The sequence below is a fragment of the Bactrocera oleae genome, chromosome 6 (genome assembly GCF_042242935.1).
Source record: "Bactrocera oleae isolate idBacOlea1 chromosome 6, idBacOlea1, whole genome shotgun sequence".
Lineage (NCBI taxonomy): Eukaryota > Metazoa > Arthropoda > Insecta > Diptera > Tephritidae > Bactrocera > Bactrocera oleae.
In genome coordinates, this window is record NC_091540.1 from 4,763,020 (window position 1) to 4,787,117 (window position 24,098).

The 24,098-nt window shown below is 32.2% G+C and overlaps 2 protein-coding genes across 2 annotated transcripts in view; one reads left to right on the plus strand and one right to left on the minus strand.

Moving 5' to 3' along the window:
* Nucleotides 1-21,209, minus strand: part of cmpy (crimpy) — a 68,400-nt gene extending 47,191 nt beyond the window's left edge. Inside the window, exons 1-2 of the mRNA XM_036358219.2 lie at nt 20,607-21,209; nt 15,833-16,269 (exon numbers count right to left, since the gene is read on the minus strand). The gene's annotated coding sequence lies outside the window, so the exon portion shown is untranslated. The remainder of the gene's footprint in view (nt 1-15,832; nt 16,270-20,606) is intronic.
* Nucleotides 7,178-8,011, plus strand: LOC106621994 (peritrophin-1). The gene is made up of 2 exons (XM_014241031.3): nt 7,178-7,532; nt 7,925-8,011. Exons 1-2 carry the CDS (start codon nt 7,320-7,322, stop codon nt 7,976-7,978), a joined length of 267 nt encoding a protein of 88 aa, XP_014096506.3. The 5' UTR covers nt 7,178-7,319; the 3' UTR covers nt 7,979-8,011.
* Nucleotides 21,210-24,098: the final 2,889 nt, after the last annotated feature.

Consider the following 24,098-nt stretch of genomic DNA (forward strand, 5'->3'; position numbering starts at 1 on the left):
TAGAACTCATGTTGTGTTTTTGTGTTTGTCTTATTTTTTATATATTTTTATTTTTTCTCGATTTTAATTTGTTGGGTTTGTTTTGGCGGGTAATTTGCTATTTAATTTCCCGCTTTTGTTCTCGGTGTTTACTTCTTTTTTCAATCTTGCCTGCTGGGTTGGTTATTTTGTATTTTTCATTTTAGTTGCATTTAAATATACTTTTTGTTGGTCAGCAATTATTCTATCTAGTCTACAATAGCTGCTCTTTGTTCTTTTTTAAAGGGTATAATTGCTTTTTTGTGATTTAAAATTTGTTCTTACAATTTTGCGTACACGCCAAGTCTCAACTTTGTGTTAAGGCCTTTTCATTTTAATCACTGACTAAGCTAAATAAAAATTAATGTATACGCCTTTCGTTAATGTGGTATATTTGCCGCCACAAGTTGCCCTTGAACTTATCTTCCAAATCGTTTGTCAAAATCTTGCTCCTACTTTGTTGCTTGCTTTCTTGGTTTGCCGTCTCTGCTGTGCTCATGGTCGTGGGTTACTCACAGCTTACAGCTAACCTAAGTTTGTCTTTGCAGCTCATTGACTATCTCCCAGCTATGACCCCGGCTGAGCATAACAATTGGAAATTTTTATATAACGGCTTCCGTCGCATAGTCCCGCGTCGATTTGTTGCCTCCCTCTCATGGGTAGGTGTTTCCTCGAGGCAGCCCTTTTTGGGTTGTGGATACATATTTCGAGGCGGCATGTATTCACCTCGTCACCGGAGATTCATAGGATGTTTCAGAACTTTTAAGCAGAACCCTTCTCCTGTCACTCTTGGTCAGTGGCTGCTTATTGGGTATTCACAGGTACCCTAGGCCAAAATAAATATTTCTCAAGGCATAACTATGATGGAAGTAGTTTAGTATTGAGTCAATGAATTAAAATATAGATTGTGATATGGTATTGATGAGGGTTTTTTTAGAAATTTTCAAGCATAGGTTGGTCTACTTACTGATAAATAGTAGCAAACGTCTGAAAATGTACAAAAAAATATATTCCTATATTGCTCCCAAAACAATTCTCTACCATATTGCTCGCTTCAATATGTATATATTGAGTTAGAGGAAGAAGCAAGGATCCATAAAATATGTCAAACATAAAAACTATAAAACAAAACGAAAAACCAAATGGAATCACTGAACTGGAAAATATGAAAATTGGTAGCTGGAGCAAAAGGGTGAGAAACCGTAATTTACTTGCAAAAGCAGGGGGTGAGCACAGAGAAAAGATAGCGCATTTCAGTCAATGTAAATTCTTAATCACGTTCAAAATGCCAAGATACTAGTAAAAAAACGTGAGCTTAGATAAACAGTATGCAAAGCAAAAAACTCAACGAAGCAAAATATAAACAAAATTGAGCTATGCAAAGTGACTAAAGGATGAGCGAGCGAGCAGTCGCAAATAATACAGTTATGTTAGAAGAAAACTTATTTAACATTTGCACAGTCACGTGGCAAAAAGAAAGAGCGAATTTACAAATTCCACCAGACAAGAACGACGCGTTAGACTGATAGCTCTGCTACTGGAACCATAGCAGTCGGCGGCGTGTGTTGGCGTGAATGCGAAGCAGCAAGCGTAAAATTATTATTATACACGAGCAGATCAAATTATACAGTTATATATATGTATCTAATGAATAAAAAATGTTTGCAGAGCTGATGAGTGGAAGCTTAGTGAGATGCCAGATGAGTAGGCGCGATAGCAGACAGACAGCGTCTGACGGCGGCAAACTAAATGCTAAGGAGAGGCACCAAAAGGATATACCAGCTCAGCGGACAAATGAGTTGATGAAATGAATGAGAAATGAGAAAAGTAAATAACTGCAAAATTAATTAAGGAAGGTCCAATCAAGGGCGGATATACTTTATTATTTTTTACGATAATTGAAATTATTTAAATAGCACTGAATTTTGGAAAGAGAGTTTTTACGATACTGGATAATTTAAATTTAAAAAATTATTTATTTTTTTATTTTTATATCGACTCTTATATTGATTCTTCTACTTATATTTATCTTTAACTCTATTTTTATCTTTATATCTATCGCTATGTCTATTTCTACCTGGATCATTATTAATCTCAATATCAATATCAGTATCAGTATCAGTATCATTATCAATATCAATATCAATATCAATATCAATATCAATATCAATATCAATATCAATATCCATATCAATATCAATATCAATATCAATATCAAAATTAATATCAATATCAATATCAATATCAATATCAATATCAATATCAATATCAATATCAATATCAATATCAGTATCAGTATCAGTATCATTATCAATATCAATATCAATATCAATATCAATATCAATATCAATATCCATATCAATATCAATATCAATATCAATATCAATATCAAAATTAATATCAATATCAATATCAATATCAATATCAATATCAATATCAATATCAATATCAGTATCAGTATCAGTATCATTATCAATATCAATAACATTATCAATATCAATATCAATATCAATATCAATATCAATATCAATATCAATATCAATATCAATATCAATATCAATATCAATATCAATATCAATATCAATATCAATATCAATATCAATATCAATATCAATATCAATATCAATATCAATATCAATATCAATATCAATATCAATATCAATATCAATATCAATATCAATATCAATATCAATATCAATATCAATATCAATATCAATATCAATATCTATATCAATATCCATTTTACTGCCAATATTTTTTTCTAGAATACAACAATACCCTTGACTGGCCTACTACTCCTGTTTATAATTGCCCAAGTAGTACCTACAACCCAGCACCACAGTTAAGTACGAGTATAAAAATGATGAGCGACTAACCACGACGGACAAGTCAGCACGTCAGCAGACCAAAGTACTCAGTGTTATTATTTATATTTCAAATAAACTGTAGTCTGAGGCATGAAATGTAGACATATTACATATACTGAAGATGCTGGTAGCTAGTAAAAGGAAAACATATAACATCACAAAATATACACACAGTCATGTTTGTTAGCTCAAAACACATCAACCAAATTTTAAGTCTACGCTTGGTTTGCGCTACGCCAATCGCCAGCCAGTCGACCAATCAACGCTTGCTAAGTCCAGTGACTATACGCGCTGCAAATTAGTAGAGAAAATGGCAGCTTACGATACTGTACCATTGTTATATTAGATTGTGGTGGTATAAAAGCCTTAACTTTATATCTATTTGTGATGTTGTTTGCAAGAGACAAGCGACAGTAAAAAGTATTAAAAAAAAAACGGAAAGAGTGCCCTTTAGCAGCATAAAATAGCAACGGAAAAGTTTCATTTAAAATAATGAAATGAATATAAAGCAGCAAGCTGTAAAGTGCTGGTTATTTTATTAAAGCGGTATACATGGCGTATACGTAACATTTAATGTTGCTTAGTGACTTGCAAATGTAGCGCTTCGAAATTAGTGGCAGAAATTGTAGTAAAATGTTAAAAATTTTGTAAGTTTATGAATCGATGGTTATAATGTAGTAAATTTGAATTGAATAATTTATGAATAATAAGTAGCAATATTCGTTCAAAGTAAGTTTGTATGAAATAAAAGTAATAGCTTTGCTCTAAAAGTTTACCGAGAGTACGCAAAATTATCAAAAACTCAGAAAATTTGTATTAATCGCTTTTAATTTTCTTATTATCTTATTCAAAATTTTTACAACCAGCATGATTAAACCATCCAAAGTTCTTATTTTTCTTTAAAGAAATATTTTTGTGTGCAGACACTGAACTTGTGAAACGCTTGACATATTTCGGATATGATGCGATCTAACAGCTGTATAAATTCGAGTTTGGAAATGATAATTAATAATAATTAGAACATATAAATGAGGTCTAGAGAATATGTGTCTGTTCTTTTTATAAACCATGATGATTGTTACGAGTCGAGTTGATGTAGCCTGTAAATATGTACTAGAACTTTTGCCTTAGTTTCTGAGATATCGATTTGAAAGTTTGCACACGTCCGTTTCTTCTAAATAGTCTGTTCATTTGACGGAGAATCATGTATAATTTTGAGAGTATAAAATCGTAAAATGAGTAACACGGAATGTACAAAAAGCAGTATAAGCGTTTTTATTAGTTTTACTTAGAAACTTAGTAACTTACTTCGAGGCATTGTAATTACCAATTCTTCTTTAAAATTACGATTGAATCCAATGTAAGAACGTATATCGCTTGCTTTCTTCACCTATTCGTTCTGGTGAAATGTATTTTTCGAAGTTTTCATAACCAAACAACTTTTCCATAGCGCAAGGCAGGTGCTGGATTTTTTGTTGCATCAATTAATTTATAAAGGAAAATTATACAAATATTAAAATGTGTTTTATTTGTTTTAACATTTCTTTCTTTATTTTTATCGCACCTACCAAGAGTTACAAATAATCCACTTTTTCTGTGTAATTCTCGATTATAAAGGTTTTCGTCCAGCATTCATTACTAAGCGAATTTTTGCGATGCGTAAATGTTTCCTTAAAAATAAATTATAACAAGAAAAAGAATATAAATTACATTGCTAAGTAGGCGATAGGTGACTTTGCGCTGCCTCCAGCTTAGACTATTTTGGAGTATTTAAAAATGCGCTGTTAATGTAACCGACACACATACAACCGCGGGTGCGTAGCTGCCAGTAGATAACACCCCTTTTCATCTCACCCCACTCGCATACTTTTAAATGCTCATTTACTCGCACGCTGCGCTCGTTTTGCGTAATTTGGAACTCCCACTGGCAGAAACGTGCCGTAAGTAATGCTTGTTAAATGAAAAAAAAAAGCAACAACAACTAATTACTGTCGTCTCGACAACAGCGATAACTGCATAAATGCAGGAAAGCTTGCGTGAATTTCCAAGAATGAAAAGAAGAAATCAAAAAAACACTAAGAGCTTCAAAGACGGAAAAGTTTATGAGAAAAACCGAAAACGAAAAGAAAAACCAACAGTGTGCGGTAATAATTATGGTAAGGTATCTTCCAAAGTGAATTGAAATGTTTGCTAACTCACATTTCTCTTGTCTTTCGCACAGTTATTTTAATAATTTGTTGCTTTCCCATTTTTTACACGAAACACTCAAGTCTATATTTTATTTCGCCTTCTTTTATGGTCGCAATTAATTTTTATAATTAAGTAGACGGGTTAATGTTGCTGCGGTTTTAGCTCACAGCAGGCACGCAACACTTCAGTATAGTAAGAATTAAATTTGAGAAAACTTTTTGACTGTGTGTACAACGAAGAAAACATAAAATAGAGACGATAAATATATTAGTGTGAGAAAATTTACTCAACATTAATCTCATACAACTCGCCTTTCATTAAACATATTATAAACGCACATCTCCGCACTATGCTACAAATGCTTAGGCGTCAAAGAACAAAATTCTCGAAGCTCTGCCTCCTTTAAATCATTAGTCTCGCGGTGAAGATATAATGTTAATCTTTCGGATCATACAGTTTAAGGTTACGAAGTTGGTCAGCATTGATAAAATATTTATCGATTTCACGATTAATAAGAAATAATAAGCACCATGAGATTCTAATCATGGCTCAACTATTTGATAAAATATGAGAAAGTCTCTTACAGTCTGGCGAGAGTTGAATTATGTCTCATGAGTATGTCACCTGACTGAACAAGTATCAGTTGACATTTAGTTTGAAGAAGAGCTGGAAAACCCTCGTAGTCGCACTCATAATCGTGCACGAAGATCTACACAATCGGGTTCAGTTGACAGTCGGTTAGGTCAGGTTAGGTCAGGGGGGGTGGATAGGGATCTCACTTTGACATTTTAAAATGCCGGTCGGTTGCGATACCTAACTTTCCTATATAATAGATCATAAGACCCATGAAGAAGTAGCTTGATGCTATCTCTAGTGGACAAACACTCCTTGACTAGCTTTGAGCGCACAGTTAGCGAGCTGAGCGCGAGTATTGCAGCTCTGTCGTTGAAGTGAGTGCACACCCACCTGAAGGAGGATTGCACTTCGTAGCAATGCGTTTACCGCCACCTTAATAGCAGTCGCTTCTGCCTGTAAAAAAGTAATCCGGTAGCCTAAACCTAAGATTGACGGAGAGCACCTTACAAAAGTTCCGCTCCAACCTTCCCTCCTAGCTTTGACTTCAAGCTTCTTAGCAAGTATAGCATTTTCAGTGGACTGAAGCGGGACTGCCAGACGAATACACCAGAGAGTATTATTGGCTTGACGACGGTTTCATAGAGCCAAAACACCACCTTAGGTCAGAATCCTCATTTTTCCTATAGCTTTTTTACAGAAATATAAGGCAACAGGTGCCTTATTTACTCTCTCCTCAAAATTGATATGAAAGTTTTCCATCAAGGATGAGCCCTAGACATTTCATTTTATCAACAGGTTGACGATGTGAACTACCGAAAGAGGAAAGAGGCTCGACTAAGCCGCTTCTAGTCATTCAGTTGGATACCAAGTTGAGGTACCTTGTTAATACTAATAACAAGAGCACCACAACCGAGAAATATTGTTAGTGTGGACTTCCTATAAGCAGCTTTGTTGCAACGATGAAAATAATTTCGCAAAAGCTAAAAATCATTAGCACTTGTCGGTGTACATAAACTCAATCAGAACGAACATGTGTTTAACCAGAATTGCAAAAATGTGTTAAATACAGCTTGAAAACTAAAAAAATTGCAAAACAGCAAACAATGAGAAAAACTAAATCAAAAAAAAATACACTGTAACTATAAATAGACACCGAGAACAGCTGCTATATACGAGTTAAAAATTTGAAGAAGCAAAAATAATACAAAAATGATAAGTGGTACAGCAAAATTGAAGCAACAACAAACAGCAACTAACGATAAAAAAAACAAAAGACGATTAAAGCAACAAGAAAGTGAAAGATAACGTTAAAAAAGTAAAAAGAATTTCAAATAAACAACAACAAATGCAAACATAACGTAGAACTGATAAGAAAAACAACCACTTATATAATATATATATGTATGTATGTACATATGTATATAAGTATCGATACATATGTATTCAGCGAAATTTTTACATTTTGTATAACAAGCACATTGCTGCTCTCCATCATCCACCAATAGCTGAATCTGAGTATAAAAGCATCCCAGTTTGCGTACCGAGCGCACTCCAAAATAAATATTTCGCTAGGAACAATAAGTGGTATTCCTACCGATTGAAACTCCTTTTTGTAGTTTTTTTAAAGACACAAAAAAAAAAAAAAATTCAACGCGAATCGTTAGCGAAATGAAATTCCGCGTATTTCTCTTTGTATGCGCTGCACTCGTCGCCGCCACTACCAGCATTGCTATTGAGGATGGCATCGTATGTCCCAAGGAACAAACGGATGTGGTGCAAATTCCGTCGCCCAGCAACTGTGGTATTTTCTACAAGTGTGAACGTGGGCGGCCAATAGTGAATAAATGTCCACAGGGCCTGCATTATAACACGCGTATCATGGTGAGTAGGGGCGGTAGTAACTAGTAGGGTGTAATGGGTGGGAGAAAGAATGCAAATAAAGGCATAACATTTTTTTTATTGATTGCGATAAATTTGCATGTACTTACAAGTGGCTAGAGGCAGAAATTGTAAAATGAGTTGTTCGGAGAGACAAGACTGATGGATTAAGATGAGTAGTTTGATAAAACGAATGAGTTTTTATTGGTGTTGGAAGCGTTAAAAATACAGCAACAACAGCTATATTTATACACTTTAGAGATAACTTTTCGATATATTTATTTTTTGCAAATTTTTTTAGCTTAGAATTTATTCAAAAACATCGAAAAACGATAGTAAATTTTTTACACATATTAATGTAAATTGATTATTTTGTCCTTCGTATTTACTTTCAGGTTTGTGACTATCCATCGAGTGCCCAATGTGTAGCTGTTAAATCTGAACAATAAATTTTATTAAAATCGAGATTTCTGTTAATAAAACTTGATTTTTCTTTGAGAACCACACTTAAAACAAAAGTAAAAAAAACTAATATATAAAATCTTCACTCGCTTTATGGACAGTGGACGGATCGTTCATACTCTATAGTACTATATGTAGTAATCTTCTAAGATCGTCGATTTATTTTAGTAAATATCGTCTAGAAGCCTAATACCCACATATCCAGATGAGGCCTGTAGAGCAAAAAACTAAATGGATTGAAAATAGAAAGTTTATATCCTTAAAGTAGGATGGTAACAAGAAAGGTACAGAAACAAGCATAGTGAGTGAGCAGGAGAGACCGTGAAATAAAGAGAAAGCGAGTGAGAGAGAGAAAGAGAAAGAGAGTGAGAAATAGACAGGGATATAAAGAGAAAATCAATCATATAAGAGGCTCAATTTATGCCCAATTTTGTAAAAACTTTATAAATTTTGTGATTTCACAGCATATCAGCCCTCTCTCTAAGTTATTTAAAAAAAAAACGCTAATACTGATACAAAACAGTTGGCTAGAATGATTTTGCATATAATAAAACGTTAGTTCTTAAGATTTAAACGTAATATTCTAATTAAGTAGTGCAACATACCCCTCTGCGCTTACTTTTAGCTACTTTTCTATTAGATTAATAGACTTTTCCAGGCTATCCACACGCGACTCCGTGTCCGCGCTGTTTTAAATCAATTAAGCCACGCTCGTACTTGTATATACCAGTAGTTGTAAAGGCTCTCATATAAATCACAGCATTTTCAACTTTGATGAACTTTGGATGTACAAAGCAAAGAACGCAGAGACTGGCGAAGTTGCAAAGAGTTTATTTCCTTAACAAATGAACTGTTACACTAGCTGTCATTATTACGGTTTATTAGTTTACAGTTTCGTGATTTTCTACAAAAGACCTCACGCTATTTGATTTAGTTTGACCTTTCTTCACCATCCAGCACTTCGCTGCTTTCAATTTTTTAAAGAACTTTAACTTCTCAGGCACGCATTTAACTTCACTCACCGCCGCCATACCACATTTCATTTTAAACGTGTAATTATTTTGTACTTTCTTCTTCTTGTTCTCAGACTTTCATTTAATTCAGGCTCGGCTTACGGTTTTCTTCGTGGACTTCGCATACTGCATAATTAAAACATTTTACCTTTGTCGAACTATTTGAAAGAAACCATTTGAACAATTTTGAGCGTAACTATTTGGAAAAGTTTCACGCTGCGAAATTCATTGTAGAGTTGTTGAACATTGAGCTTAAAGCACAAACTTTTAACACTCGATAAAAGCTTTTAGTTAAACAGCAGAAGGGCTGAAATGACGTGCAGATATGCAATCATATATACAGTATTATATATATGTATGTATATTTTACATTTATAGGTGATTGGTACAATACGTGGGCTGGTAACACACACATTTATATATATATATATAAATTAATTAATCATTAAACTAAGTACATTCGAGCAAAGCCTTTTAAATCAATTAAACATTTACTTGAAAACTACATCTCGCTAACTTATCAATTAAAACGTGAACTTTATATCCATATATATATCAGGGCACAATAGACCATAGGTCGCGGTGCATACCTCAAAATTAATCTATCCATATATATATATATATATATATTTCAAGTAAATGTTTAAGTGATTTAAAAGGCTTTGCTCGAATGTACTTAGTTTAATGATTAATGAGGCCTTACTGTTGAGTTTGTAGTACACAAGCTAGCTCTATTTAATTAAGGTTCGTTGCGCTTGATTTGGGAATCTCTGCTTAATATTATGAAAATTAAATCGTAGAAAATTTTTTCCGCATATGCATATTTTCCGATAGGCCAAGAGACTTTAAAGCAAGACTAGACAAGATGAATTGAGTAAAATCTGTATGGTTTCAAACTACGTTAAACGTTTTTGATATTGTATTTAGCATAACTTGTGACCGCCTTTATGCATCTGAGTATATTAAACTGACCTTTTACTAACTTTGCTATTTCCCTGATTTTCCGTCGCCAATGATTTTAAGTTCCTTTGTCTTAGGCTATCCTTTTGGTGAACTATTATATATAAACTTGTGTTTAAAGTTTCAACCTAAAAAAGATTTAGCAAACCAGGAATCGAAACTTAGATTCATATTTTTCCAGGGTCACATAGTCCAGTCAGTATGTAATATGGAATATATTAAATTTTCATGCAGTAGAGCTGCTAGGAGAATACAACTTGCAAAATACTTGTATACTACAGGCATGTCTTAGCACCCATCTGGCGGTGTGTGCCATTTGAAAAGAGAATCTGTGAAATACGAAAACTAGAACTAGACTAAACTAGACAGTGGCTCTCAAGCAAAAATTGAATACGAAAAGAAGCAAATGCAAACAAGTCTTATGAACCAAATTTCCATCTGCGACGCGCTGCTGAATTCCACTTAATCGATCTTTTTCTGAAGCCGATGTGATGATAACTGGAACATTTACGACAATGTCAAGCGAAAATGGTGTGGTCGCATCGCAATAAGTTAACATAAATGGAAACCAGACCAAGATTGACGGCCAGGAAGGTGTTTTATGTACTTAGTGGAGCAGTGGCATCTTTAATTATTATTTTGTCAAAAGAAATGTTTACTGAAAAAAAAAATACCACTCTGAGTACACACTAAGTGTGACCGTGTTTTTAAAAGATAAATTTAAAAGGTTTCTAGTTTTAAAATAATCAGTAAAAACTACAAATATTACTTGTAGAACACTATCAACCTATTAAAGTTAGATACCTGAGTTACCAACCACTTGATAAATGCGTATTTATCAATGTTCCAACGTTGTATGTATGTATAGTAAATATAGAGAGGCATAATGCAATATGTGACATGCGACTAACGGAATTTAAGAGAATTTTAGTCTAAATAATAATTTAAGCAGAGGATTCATGACTGATATCAGTAGTAACATATGTGTTTGACACTTCATTTATATATGAAAACGTTGCATCGTAGAGAAATCAGTGAGGGTTCCTGGATGATCCCATTTTATATTCGATGTTATTAATAAGAGAACAAATTTCATATGCGACTGCAGCTGAGGGCAATAGTTAAATTTCACAAAAAAGCGATACAAATATTTGTTATTTAAATGATCAAAAATCCGCATTCAAATGAATATATAAACTATCATTTTCTATATAAGTAATAGTACCCGTGAGAATAATAGAAGAGTATTTCAAATATTTTATATCATATTTCTATATCATATAAATATATATTCTCATTTGTTCTCTTCCTTCTCATAATAAGATCAATTGCATGTTAACAATACATTATTGCTTTTGTTGGCACCAATCACTATGCCCTCTCCCCAGTGATTTTCATGTGTTATATTATGTGCTGTTTACTTAAATGCTATTCGAAATGCCAGCAATAAATTTATTGCTAACGCCTTTGTATTTGTTGATGTATATAAATTGGTATTACTACTATATTAATTGTTTGTACATAACTGCAGACTAGCGATAAGTCCACTAAAGTGACACGTGGATAAATAAAATTTTCTCACATTCGGCTGTCATTCTGAACAAGGAGTGAAACAGGAGTACGTAACTGTAAACTAATTGATAGTTATGTGTCACTTTTATAGATGGATATGTCTCGATACGTGAGAGTATTTTGTTGAACGTTAAATATATTGTTTATGCTGGGGTTAGTTTGAATAGTTGCTGACGTATTTGTGATTTTATAAAAGCGTTTGACGTGGCGTATGAGTTATTTAAGTAGCGTATTAGTGATTTAGGTGGAATGCATAATTAATTTGCAAACAATTTTAAGCAAATTTATAAAGGCGTAAATTTTTGGTCAATAAAACAAAATCTTACACGCATTAGTAAGGTATTTGTGTGTGTTGGAGTAGCTGTGCGCTGCGTAGCGGGTGTCAGAGCGTTATTTTAATGCGTATGCAATGGGTAAGCAGTGGCGTATGAGTGATGTTAATGAAAGTTAAAAATAGTTAGCCATATATTATGTACGTATATGTAGATATATAATATATATATATAAATATATATCGCTGTGTTGTCTTTTAAATGAAAGGTTGTTGATTTAAGAAAATTAAATTTTATTAAGGAGCTTGTGTGTTTGAGAATGCTTAATGCGCGAATGCATTTCATGCCTTTATTCAAAAAAAAGTTTAAAATAGTATACAATAGTGTAATTTAAATAAGACCCCAAAAGTATTTAAAATAAAATGAAAAGCATACGAAATTTTGCAGTATTTTCAATATGCCATACTTTAGACAGCTCTATTATAGATATACAATTTTTTCGAGTTGCCACATAACTTCAATTACAAGTTTATTAGTTTTTGAAGCTGCCACCTGAGTTTGATTTTTTTAACTTACGACACTTTAACTGGATTTATTATAAAAATATTATGTTTTGGAGTTGCCACCTGACTTTATTTATTTAATTTTTTTTATTAAGAAAGTAATGGTATAATTTAAGTAAATATAAAATAAAAGCTATTATATAATTTTTTAGAGTTGCCACCTTACATACACTTAAATTATAAAACAATAATATAATATAAACTAGTATAAATGCAAGCAACGAGTTTTTCGCAGCAAAAACATTCTTCGATAATTGTTTCAGTTTTTTGCCTACGACCTAAACTCATTTACAGTGATTTCCAGCTACTAGCACTAAAAAAGCATACTCTTAATCCCAAACCAATTTCTTTATGTAAGAAAATGTACATAAATATATTATACGTTAGAGCTTGAATTCAATTCAACAATTTTGGGATAGGTAAAAAAAAAATTTATATATAATATTTATAAAAAAAAATTTCTTGAAGCAAAAAAAATTAAATTTTCACCAGAAAAATGGGACTTGTTATCTTTACCTTTACTGTTAATTGCAGGCTGCATTATTGTCTCTTTTATTTACAAAATTTATTGTGTTTTCCAAAAAAATATGTTAAGCTATTGAAATCGCCTTAACTTGAACGTGCAAGTGAATCTTAAGGCAACGCTTTACTATTACTCTTACTTTTAGTTTTAGTTGCATTTTACTTTTACTTTTCATTCTATCATTTTCCTTCTTACAAGCGCATGAGTAATGATCTAACCATTTTCTCACAAGCAAAGTGCAAAAAGGTTTTTATTATAGCTTCAAAACATGTAATGACACAGAGCCTGAGCCTGAGCCTGAGCCAATCTATATACACAACACAGCACAAAGGACAACAATGTCAAAACAGCAAATAAACAAATAAAAATAGTTTGCAAGAGAACGTGAAAAAAGTGAAGAGTAATGTTGTAAATTGAAGGTGGTAGATAAGAAAGAGGAAAAAGAAAAGCCCAACAAACTTCGTCAAAATCTACTTTGCCGCTTATCTGCTTTTAATAGAATTGTGCCCTCAGTGTCAATCGTGGAGACTGGCAATCATTTTTCAAATGCGAAAAATGGCTGAAAGTGTATAGAAAGTAGAGCAAACAAAACGAAAAGGGTCGACACATTGAAATATGTATGTGCGTCGGGCTGCTTTAGGATTTGCCTTACGCAATGTAATTTCACACAAAACAAAGCCAATTATTTTTCGAACACCATCGGTGTGTATCATTTTTTACTACAACATCTTTTTTTTTTTGTTGATTTATTTGCGGTGACAGAACGGTTGATGGAATTTCTTTTTGTGCTGTGATGGGCACATGTGAGTCACAGCGCCATTCAGGTACTGGAGGGAAAGTGTGTGAGCGTTTGAATGACAATTATGACACTGCTCTTTGAGGTGATGTGCTTAGTAGAGAAAATGGTATAAGAGGAAGGTGTGAAGACATAAGTTGAAGGGACAAAAAACAACCACAAAAGCAGAATATGCAATGAATAAGTGAAAATGGATAAAAGTAAGTAATGTTAGTGAATGAATGTATAAGAGATGTAATGTTTGCTTAATCACAGGCACACAATTTATCAAGCCAGACACAGCACATTTTGAGAAAATTTGTTGTTAGGGCAAAAAATATGTGCAGTATAGTTGAGAACGATTAATTTACCGTAATATTTATCTAATGCATATACCTATGTAACCGAATTAGTGCTTTCGAAAGTCTAGTGAATTTATAGCTTCTTCTTTGGTGGCCAGAAGAAAATTGTGTCCGCTGGGAACCATCATAAAAAATCAGTAGGATGTTTTCTTGAAGCCAGAGTAAATGATTTTTATTTAAATGGATTTGAAAATACACTGTTCACACTTTGTTATGAATAATGATATTAAATTGTTATATAAAGCTGTGCGGTTATGGATTTTTGCTTGTCTAAGAACAAGCTAAAGTTAAGTCGCTTTTTGAGTTAGCTGCCTTTATCGCTAAGCGGCACAGTCATAACTGGGTATCAAAAAACTGATTTCAGACATTGCTAGAAAATGACAGTTCGGTATAAATACTCGTATATTATTTATAATAACAACAGTCAGCGTTCTCCTGTACTTGAAAGTAACAAATCAAAAACACAACCAGTGCAACTCAAAGTATTTATTTATTAATATGCCTCAAGGCATTTGCTTAAAACAATTGCTATTGCCTACAGCTAATTTTGTGACTTATGTGAAATTTTATACAAGCGCTGGCAGTAGCATATATACATTTATTTATATACATTTGTAAGCATATAACTCTACTTAAATGCGGCTATGTCTCATTCAATTCCCATATGTGTTTTCTGTGTGCGCTACAATGAGCTTATAACGATTTCAGCTAACAAATGTGCGCCTTCATCAAACATTCAGCAAATATTGGCGTGTTGCGACGGGGGCGTATACGTAACCCGCTTTGAAGCAAAGCACAGTCAACCAAAAGCATACATGCAGTATATGTATATGCAGCTGTCGGCATAAATTTAAGTATTTCGTACATCTTTAAATGTGCACACACACACATATATATATATATATATATATATACAAACTTAATTACCTTTTTTGCTTTTGTAATTCCTTAAGTAAACAGCAACAACAAAGTTTGCCTTACTGAGACTTGCTTTCATTTCTAAATTCATAACATGACTTATGCTCGGTTAATACCTTTATACCGCTAAATAAGCATTGAGTTTTATGCTATAGCCCTTACTACTGGCAACACAGTTGCGGTGATATTTTCTTGCTGCGCTTTCATTCAACTTTTATCGATTTTTGCCTTCACCAGCATCACACCGCACTCACACCGCACGCTTGTTGCAATTAATGTTGAGCAGCTTAAGCATAAATATTGTGCTTTAATGAGCGAGCGAAAGAGAAATACAAAAAAAAAAACAAATCAAAATTATAATGAGCAGGAAATTTATGTTGAAGGTTGCCATGCTTCCATGCGCCTAATTCGCTGCGGGTTTTCCAAGTGAGTGGTTGGCAGGTGATGTGAAAACTTTTGGTAGATTTTTTTTTTTAGTTTTTAGTATTTTGTATTTTTGTATTTCCTCAGGGTAACGCTGGATGGCATAGTGGAAATTTAAAGTGACTTAATAGTGTTTAGTTTGAGTGGCGGTAGATAGAAATGCTAACGAAGTAGTGGCAAAGCAAAAATGTATGGAAATAAGATTAGTGTAACGAAAGTCTATGCAAACATTTCTTGTTAAACATCGGTGATAAGAAAATGATGAACTTAATTACGCTATGAGTGCTAAATTTTAGGCAAATAATGCATTATTACATAGTTTTATTCATTTTGAGCATACGTTACTCTTTTATTTTCAAGAAAAACCTTTTTTTTATGCTTATAAGCCTCTAAAAATTAAAATTAAATATTTCAAAATATTTTCATCTCAAATTTCTTTTTTTTTCAATTTCAAACTCACCTGCATAAAAATCACTGTTATCCTTACGCGTTGTCCTTCCTTCTGTTGTCAAACAGCATACACAGCATATACATAACAGCACAATATGTCAAACATGTCAATGCACAGATGTCTGCTCATGATAGCGGTAGCATGAGATGAATAAAAATGTTACACTTTTACATGAAAACACACAAACAGCTGCAATGAAGTTTAACTTTTACAAAGCACAACGCTTGACTGTGACCCGGTCTTATGTAACTGTATATGTATTAGACAGTGTCACTCGCTTATTTCTTCACTTACTTTTTCATGTTTTGCTATACATTGCTCTTTTGTTTAGGTTAGCTTTTTTTTTTTTAAGCAATATTTCTGAACTTTCTATAAGTTTTTTGTTGTTATTGCAAATTTTTTCATTTTTGAATTAACAAATTGCGTCTGGAGGACTGCCAGTTTTTCTGTTGAATGAGAAAAATGAAAATAAAAAATTTGTTAGTGAAGAGTTTGCATATTTTTTAAGGTATTTAAGCAGTTCATATGAATATGTAGAGAGTGTCGTATGCGATGTGAACTATACTAATAAAAATCATATCGATAGAATAGTCGATAAAAATCAAACTGTTCTGTATATTATTTTGTCGTACTAACTTTTTATCGAAGTAGTTTATCGACTATTTATTAATAAATTTCAATTAAAATTCATCGATAAAAAATACCATCGAAAGCACGCAAAAGTAGTACTAAATAAAATTTTTTCATGATTTTTCAAGAAGTTGCTTTGTTAACACCACTTAAAGGCACTACTTAGCAAGCCTTTCCAACTTGGCTACTGAAATTATATAGATTTGAATCCCTTTTCAAAATTGAAAAATTTTATTTCAATGTAAAAATAAATTTTATTTCATGTATATATGTACAGTGTATACTCCATACAATTTGAAATATTTTAAATTTATATTTAATTAAGAGCAGAGTTTATTTAACAATTTGTCCTATTTATTGATTATACTTAACCCTCATTTTGATATTTTTTTATAATGGAGTCAATAATGTCATCATATTATAATTTATATATTATAAGAAAAAATAAGAAATCGTTATTATTTAAATTTCTCTTTTAATAACAAATAATATTAGACTATTATATTTCGATAATTTTTTGATTTATTAATTAATAATATTGGACTTCTATATTTCGATTATTTTTTATTTTAACAGTAAAGAACATGGGACTATTATATTTCTATTATTTTTATCGAAAATTTTATTTGATATCACTATTTGTGTTTTTATTTCTAAAAAAAAATATTGAAATATTATATTTTGAAAATTATTTATCGATATTTTTCATCCAATTTCATTATTTGTATTTGAATTTTTAATAATCAAGAATAAAGAGATATTTCGGTTATTTCTTATCATTGTTTTTAATTCGATTAAAATATTTTTATTTTAATTTTTAAAACTCAAAGTTATCGAATTGTTATATTTCGATAATTTTTTATCGATTTTTTAATTTTTAAATATTATAAAATTTTTTATTTGGGTTAAAATATTTTTTCAATTAAAATCTGTTTTCGATTATTCCAGTATAATTTTTCGATAACTCGAGGCACATAAAATATGTTTTATCATATTCTGTCAGTTTACTTTTTTATGTTTTGTATACCCTTGCTTTTGTACCTTAATTTTATAAGTTACTTTGTAATATTTGTAATTTTTGTTTTGACAAACTTTAAAAAAACATTTTAAATTTTTGGAAATATCTTCACTTTTCGATAAAAAGCAATTATTAGGTAAAATTTTCAAATATTTTCATGGCTGTTTTCCATTCAGTTGAAAATAGTTGGACACTATAATTTTTATTTTTCAAATATTTGAATTTTTTGACACAGTTGAAATATTTGAATAACTACAACTTGTAAAATTTTTGTTAATAGAAACGACAATTTAGCCCTTATAGCTTATATCCTCTATATGTGCCCTTAGTAAAAGTTAGCAAAGCATTCATAAGTGCTGCTTCAAGAGCAAGTTACATATTATATTTAAAAAAAATGTTGCTTTTTCTTCTATAAATTAGGAAAATATTATATAAACTTATATATAGTGAATATCGAAAAAAATATACTCCTAATTTTATTAAAATTTGTTGAATTAAATTTAAAATTTTTTATTTAACTTTAATGCACGTTTTTATGGTTTTGAAAATAAAAAATACTGATTTATAAACATTAAACTCAATAAAAATAATCTTGAAATACTTTTTAAAAAATTTAAAAAAATTTTCGAAAATAAAAACTTTAAAACTTTTAAAAGATGATTTTTAATGAAAACAAAATCATTTGATTTAAATATTGATAGAAACTTTGGAAAAGTAAATTTTTGCTGCAAAACAGGCTGCTTTTATTGTTTCTACAAAAACAGCTTCCTACAATTTATTCTACTGCTTCTATAAGCTAAATATAAACAAAACTGCAAATTTGCTGCAATATTCAAATCTAAATATGTTTCACAAAAAATAATTTTGTGCTTACAGTAATTTATGTATATGTTTTTTTTTATCTCTCACTTTGTGTTTTTTGCCATCTCCATAATACCTCTTACTATTTCTATACCATTTCCTGCCTCAATTTTATTACCCCTCATATTTAAGCATTTTTATGCATGACTATCTCACTGCGCAGCTGATTACTTACATGAATCATACAAATATGACTTTGATATATTACCTTACACTTTATCTGCCTGACGAAACATAGATTTAGGCGTGCAATCAGCGAGAATACTCATTTTACATGCAGACAACGTGCCAACGAGTCATTGATTGTGGTTGCGTGCAAATAACCGTGGCGTGCCCTAAGACGTGTTTATAAATTATTTATTGATGATTTGTGCATACACACACACACACACACACACACACATGCACATGCTTATTTACATCGTGTCAAACAGCGCAAATTGGCAGCGCGCCACAGGCAGCAATTTCGAACGCAGCAAAAAGTCTAAGTGCCAAAAATCATCAGCGACAGCGAGAACACTGTCACCTTCTTCAAATATAATATACATATGTGCTACACAGACATCTCCACCGCGCTGATTTTAGCTGTCATATTCTTAAGTGATTTCTCTTTTGCTGATTTCGCTGACTGCCTTCGTGTCACTGAAATGAAGTCTTAATCAAATTTGTCTACCGGTTACATTAGCTCCTCTGATTGGCTTTTGAATCCGCAGCCTCTTTGTTAACTCTTATTTGCATATGACTGAGGTGAATATTATATCATGTGACTGGCACACGCAGACATTGAGAGCAATAAGTTTCTTAACTATTAAAATTTTTCGTTTTTTGGAATAACAAAAAAAGAGAAATTATTTTTTTCAGAATTTTAAAGAAATGGTGTTAAAAGTATATCACAGTGCCATTCAAAACGAAGTAGGCAAAATAATACACAGCTTCTTGTGAACAAATTTTATTTCGAATACCTTAAATGATTCTTTCTCTTTTCGGAAAGTTTTTCTTCAACTTAACCGACGCACCGAGATTTTTCGAGCTTTCGAGTTGAGTGACGGATCTTATGCTGAGACTAAAATACTTACTAGTGTTTGAGTATCCGGAAAAAAATGTATTTTTCGTCTAAAATTTTGCTCTGTCCCAACTTGAAATCCACTACTTGTAAACAAATACCTCACCCAGGGCTTAGGGACTCATATACTGAAGCAATATTGAAGAATTATGTAGAAGTGAGGAACTCTGAACTAGCAGTTACTGATAAATACTCATACATATGGAGAAATAATTTAAGAGAATATAGAACAAAGACATGGTTGAACCAAAGCTGAAACGAAAAAGTCTCATTTAGTAACACGCTTGCAAACATTTTAACTACCAATTTGTGCACTTACGTTTCTTTCGTAAGTACTCTGTATTATAAGTTTTTCCTTTCATAGAGATAGTCATAAGAAAGGTGAAATTTGACTGCTTTCTCGACACATATAGCGTAGGAGCTAAAGCTTAGACAAAGCTGCTGAGCCCTATATTAATTCTCGTGTGATAAAACTGAGTTTAAAAGCTACTGAATCCCCTATGGCACATGTAAAGTTTTCCTTTCGCCTTAGATTCGATTCAAGAAAGAGTGGACTGAGGTCTCACAAAGATATACAATTCAGATGACTAGCCTGAGCTAGTATGTAAGAACTTAAATTCAAGTGGTTGTGATACAGCGAAGTCCGGAACAACAAGGCATGCAAAAATTGTGAATACCAAAAGTTTAATGAATTAAAGATTTTTTTCTATATAGCTTAAAATTTCTGTGGATTTATTTACTTGAATAAACCAGAATTTGCGATAATTAAATTTACTAATACGAATTAAAATTCCTAAAACTATTCAAAAATGCTAACTTAAGTTTTCAAACACTAAACTTAAATCCCCCAACTATTTCAATCTAAACTGCCCAAACTCTTTCAGCCCGCTGTGAGTCATAGGACAGCACAACAACTTAATAGCTTTCCTCAAACTCTTAAATTTAACTGGCGCTCTAAAATTTTGCAATTCCTGTCAATATTTGCTGTTGCTGGCCTTCAAGTTTATTTATATCGTTAATATTTATGTCACACAGCACTTTCATTAAGTGCCCTACCCCAAAAAAATTCGACACACACACACACACAAGCATACTAGCAGCAAGTCACACATTTCAAATAGCTAAGCATACTTTTCAGCGCGCTCAGCTGTTGCGAAATACTGCCTTCACTGCTGCAGCTGTTACGAACTGTCCTTCAACTATTTACTTACTTTTGCCAACACACGGCGGTCACTTTATGCGCAAGTTTGCCTGTAGAAGGCCATCAATCATTAATGTGTACAAATTTTGTTGCTATTACAACTAGTATGCGATGACTAGTTGCCTAGTTTTTGGCGTTGCATCGATTTCTTAGCCGCAAATATTATATATATGTATGTGATTTGCTGGTTTTTTTTTTTGAAGATTTTTTATTTGAATTTTTTTAGAAGTTATGGTTTTATAGCACATACGCCTGAATGTAGGCTACATTAAATTTATTGTATGCTTTCTTAAGCGGAGCACAACTTTCGCATATATTAGCTTTTGCATTTTTTATTAAATATATATAATTTTTTACTTAAATTTTCGCACAGCACGCTAAATTGTCTAATTTTTAGCGTGACCGTTTCTTAGTTAGCTGCCAAAGCAATCGTTTTTATTTTTATTTTTTTCTTCGTATGCGCTTTCACGTTCGCATGCCTAACACTTTGTGTGCGAATTGCACTGCCGCACTTCCGCGCTTGTTTTGCTTCGTCAGTTGCGACACCAACGCGCACGCTTTCACTTGCCACACAAACCGTACGCGTCAATTTTATATAAACGACTGAATCGCTCGTCACACGCAACCCGTTGGTTTTATGCGGCATATGAATTTTCTGCTATACGGCAGTGCTTCGTGTCGCCTTGTTATGGCGGTGGCTGTGGAAATATCCCTACATTTCATTCGCCGCGCATGCGCCTCAACGGCCACAACACTATTCCGTTCACTTTCGCTTGCGTTGAATTGTAGACTGGAGTGTTGTTTTGGAGACTTTTCGATGCTCGTATTAGCCTTGCAGCTATATTCAATTTATTGTTGTCCACTTTTCGCCGGCACTCCATGCTGTAAGGTTCTTTACTTTATGTGTTTTTATAAATAGTGGTTTCAGTCTTGTTGCTGACGTTGTGTTGCATGCAACTTAGCGGCAAATTGGCAAATTGCAGCTTGTATGTTTAAGTGTAACTTCAATGGACTGCAGTTTGCATTCTTGTTTTTCTTTAGTGTGGTGACAATGTATGGATTGTCGTTAACTACATTCCATTCTGCTGTTTCTTTGCTCTTCGTTTTTTGCACACAAGTACCATTACTTTTGCAGTCGTAGTCTCAGCATCCGTAGCATTACGTAAACAATGACGTTTACATTATTCATACACAACCGAGTGTGCCACTTTGCCGTGAAAATACTGTTGTGTTCATTTTTATTGCTGTGTTGAACGTTCGAACATTTTTGTATGCTTTTTTCATTGCATACAAATTCTGAATATTTAAGCGTCTTAGTTTTTGCTTATATCCTTACATGAGCACAGACATTCGTGCCTATACCACACTCTATTTCGACCCACATGGTTCATTAAATACTTCACTATTACTTACATAAAATACTATATCGTAAAATACAAATAAAATTTTTCTAGCTTTAAGTAGCTCTACTTTACTTCCTGTAATGTAAGGCAACATCAATTGAAAATATTTACTTTAATAGTAGTAATTTTTTTATATTTAATGACTAACATTTGAATTCGATAGCAATTTTAGTGCGAGATACATTTTTTAGCACTAGAGCCATAACACTTTTTATGTGTAGGCTTATTCTAACCACATGCACCACTTAGGTAAAATGTATTCAACCAAAATCCAAAAAATTATAAAAGTCTTCAAAAAAATAAAGTTAACCCTTAAATAAATCGTGCGGTATCCAAAACTAGTGCTTTTTGAGAACAAAATATGTACAACCTTTCTTGTCGATCATCGCTCGAGCAATAGTACTTTTAGATGATAAAAATACTGAGTACCTCAAATAATGACTAAATGTTTTAATATGTACCATAGTTTCACTATTTAATATCAAGTTGAATGAAATGTGGATTTCGTTAATTTAATCAATTTTGTATCGCTTTAATTTAAACGACTTTTGCAGTGTCTAGGCTTAGCTAGATCTATAGTTGAACTAATCTTCTTTTTCAGTCATTATTAATTTTCGATTTCCCTTGCCAGCGGCTGTCAGTCACCTATTGTAAGTCGTAGCATAGGAAAATTGAAAAATTTGCCAAAAATCGTGGCGAACAAAGAAATGAACTAACAAAAAGCAGAATTTTTCAACAAGAGATTTGAATAGCTGAGGCCATCTGCTTTAGAAAAAAGAAAACTCCTGCTTGTTTATTTTCATTGATGCGCATGTTCCTTATATACATATGTATACCTTTCTACGCTGTTGACTTACTGTTAACTTGCAGGTGGCAAATCGGTAGAAGAATATATATATGTATTTTGCATGATATTTGCACAGATTGCAAACATTTTTGTATTTGTTCACTATGCGAGTACATTTTTCAATGGTTTTTTTTTTGTTTTGGGGACGTTTTGCTTTTTTCAAGTTTTTAATTTTTACTCTGGCTACGATTCTATTTGATAATTCCAATTTTTGTTTACCGTTAGGCCAACGGGTGCATTTCAATCAAACTGAAATTGCTATCGAGCAATTGCAGCAAAAAGAAATGAAACTCAGCTTTTGGACGCGTATACATATATACAAACATAAAAGTAAACAAGCACACATAGATATCTACATATATGCATATGCGTTGTATATGAGTAGTTGCATTCAACACTCATACATTCGTCATGCATTGGCCAGTAGGCAAACAATTGATGAATTTCCAGTATTTTGATTGCATTTTGGTTTGAAAACCAATTCGAGTTATACGTGTTGTTTTTGTGTTTAACTAAGCAAAAAATTCTAATCGAGCTTATTCGAACTTCTTGATTACTTCGATAGGGCCTTGCGATATTTACCTTCCGCCTTCATATGAGTTGGTTTAAAGGGCAAAATGCCTAGTATCTACTGTAGAGTAGTTTAGCGCATGTAGTTATAGATAAAGATTAAGATAAGGACAAAGATAACTATAAAGATAAGGATAAGAATAAGGACAAAGCTAATGATAGAGATAAAGCTAAAGATAAAGAAATATATATACATAGATAAAATTAAACGTAAAGATAAAGATAACAATAAAGATAAAAGTAGATGTAAAGATAAAAAAAATATAAAGATAAAGATAATAATGTAGCTAAAGATAAAGATGCAGAAAATAATAAAACCACAGATAAAAATGTATATAAGGATAAAAATAAAAATAAAGATAAAGATAAATTTAAAGGCAAACAGAAAGATACATTTAAAGAAAAACATGAAGATACAAATAGATTGAGATGAGGTAAAAAAATAGTAAAAAAATACCTACATCCACATTGTAAAAAGAATCAAAAAGCACAAAATTGCGCAACAGCAAAAAGTGTGTATATAATAACGCAAATGCATAAATCTTATTTTAATAAACACTTTTGGTCACAAGACAGTCTGAATGGTGCCAGCTGGCCAATAAATAGGACTCACAAACCTTTATTTTAGCAACAGAAGTGAAATTCTGACTATAACTAATAAAATTCACAACGCAGTTTCATC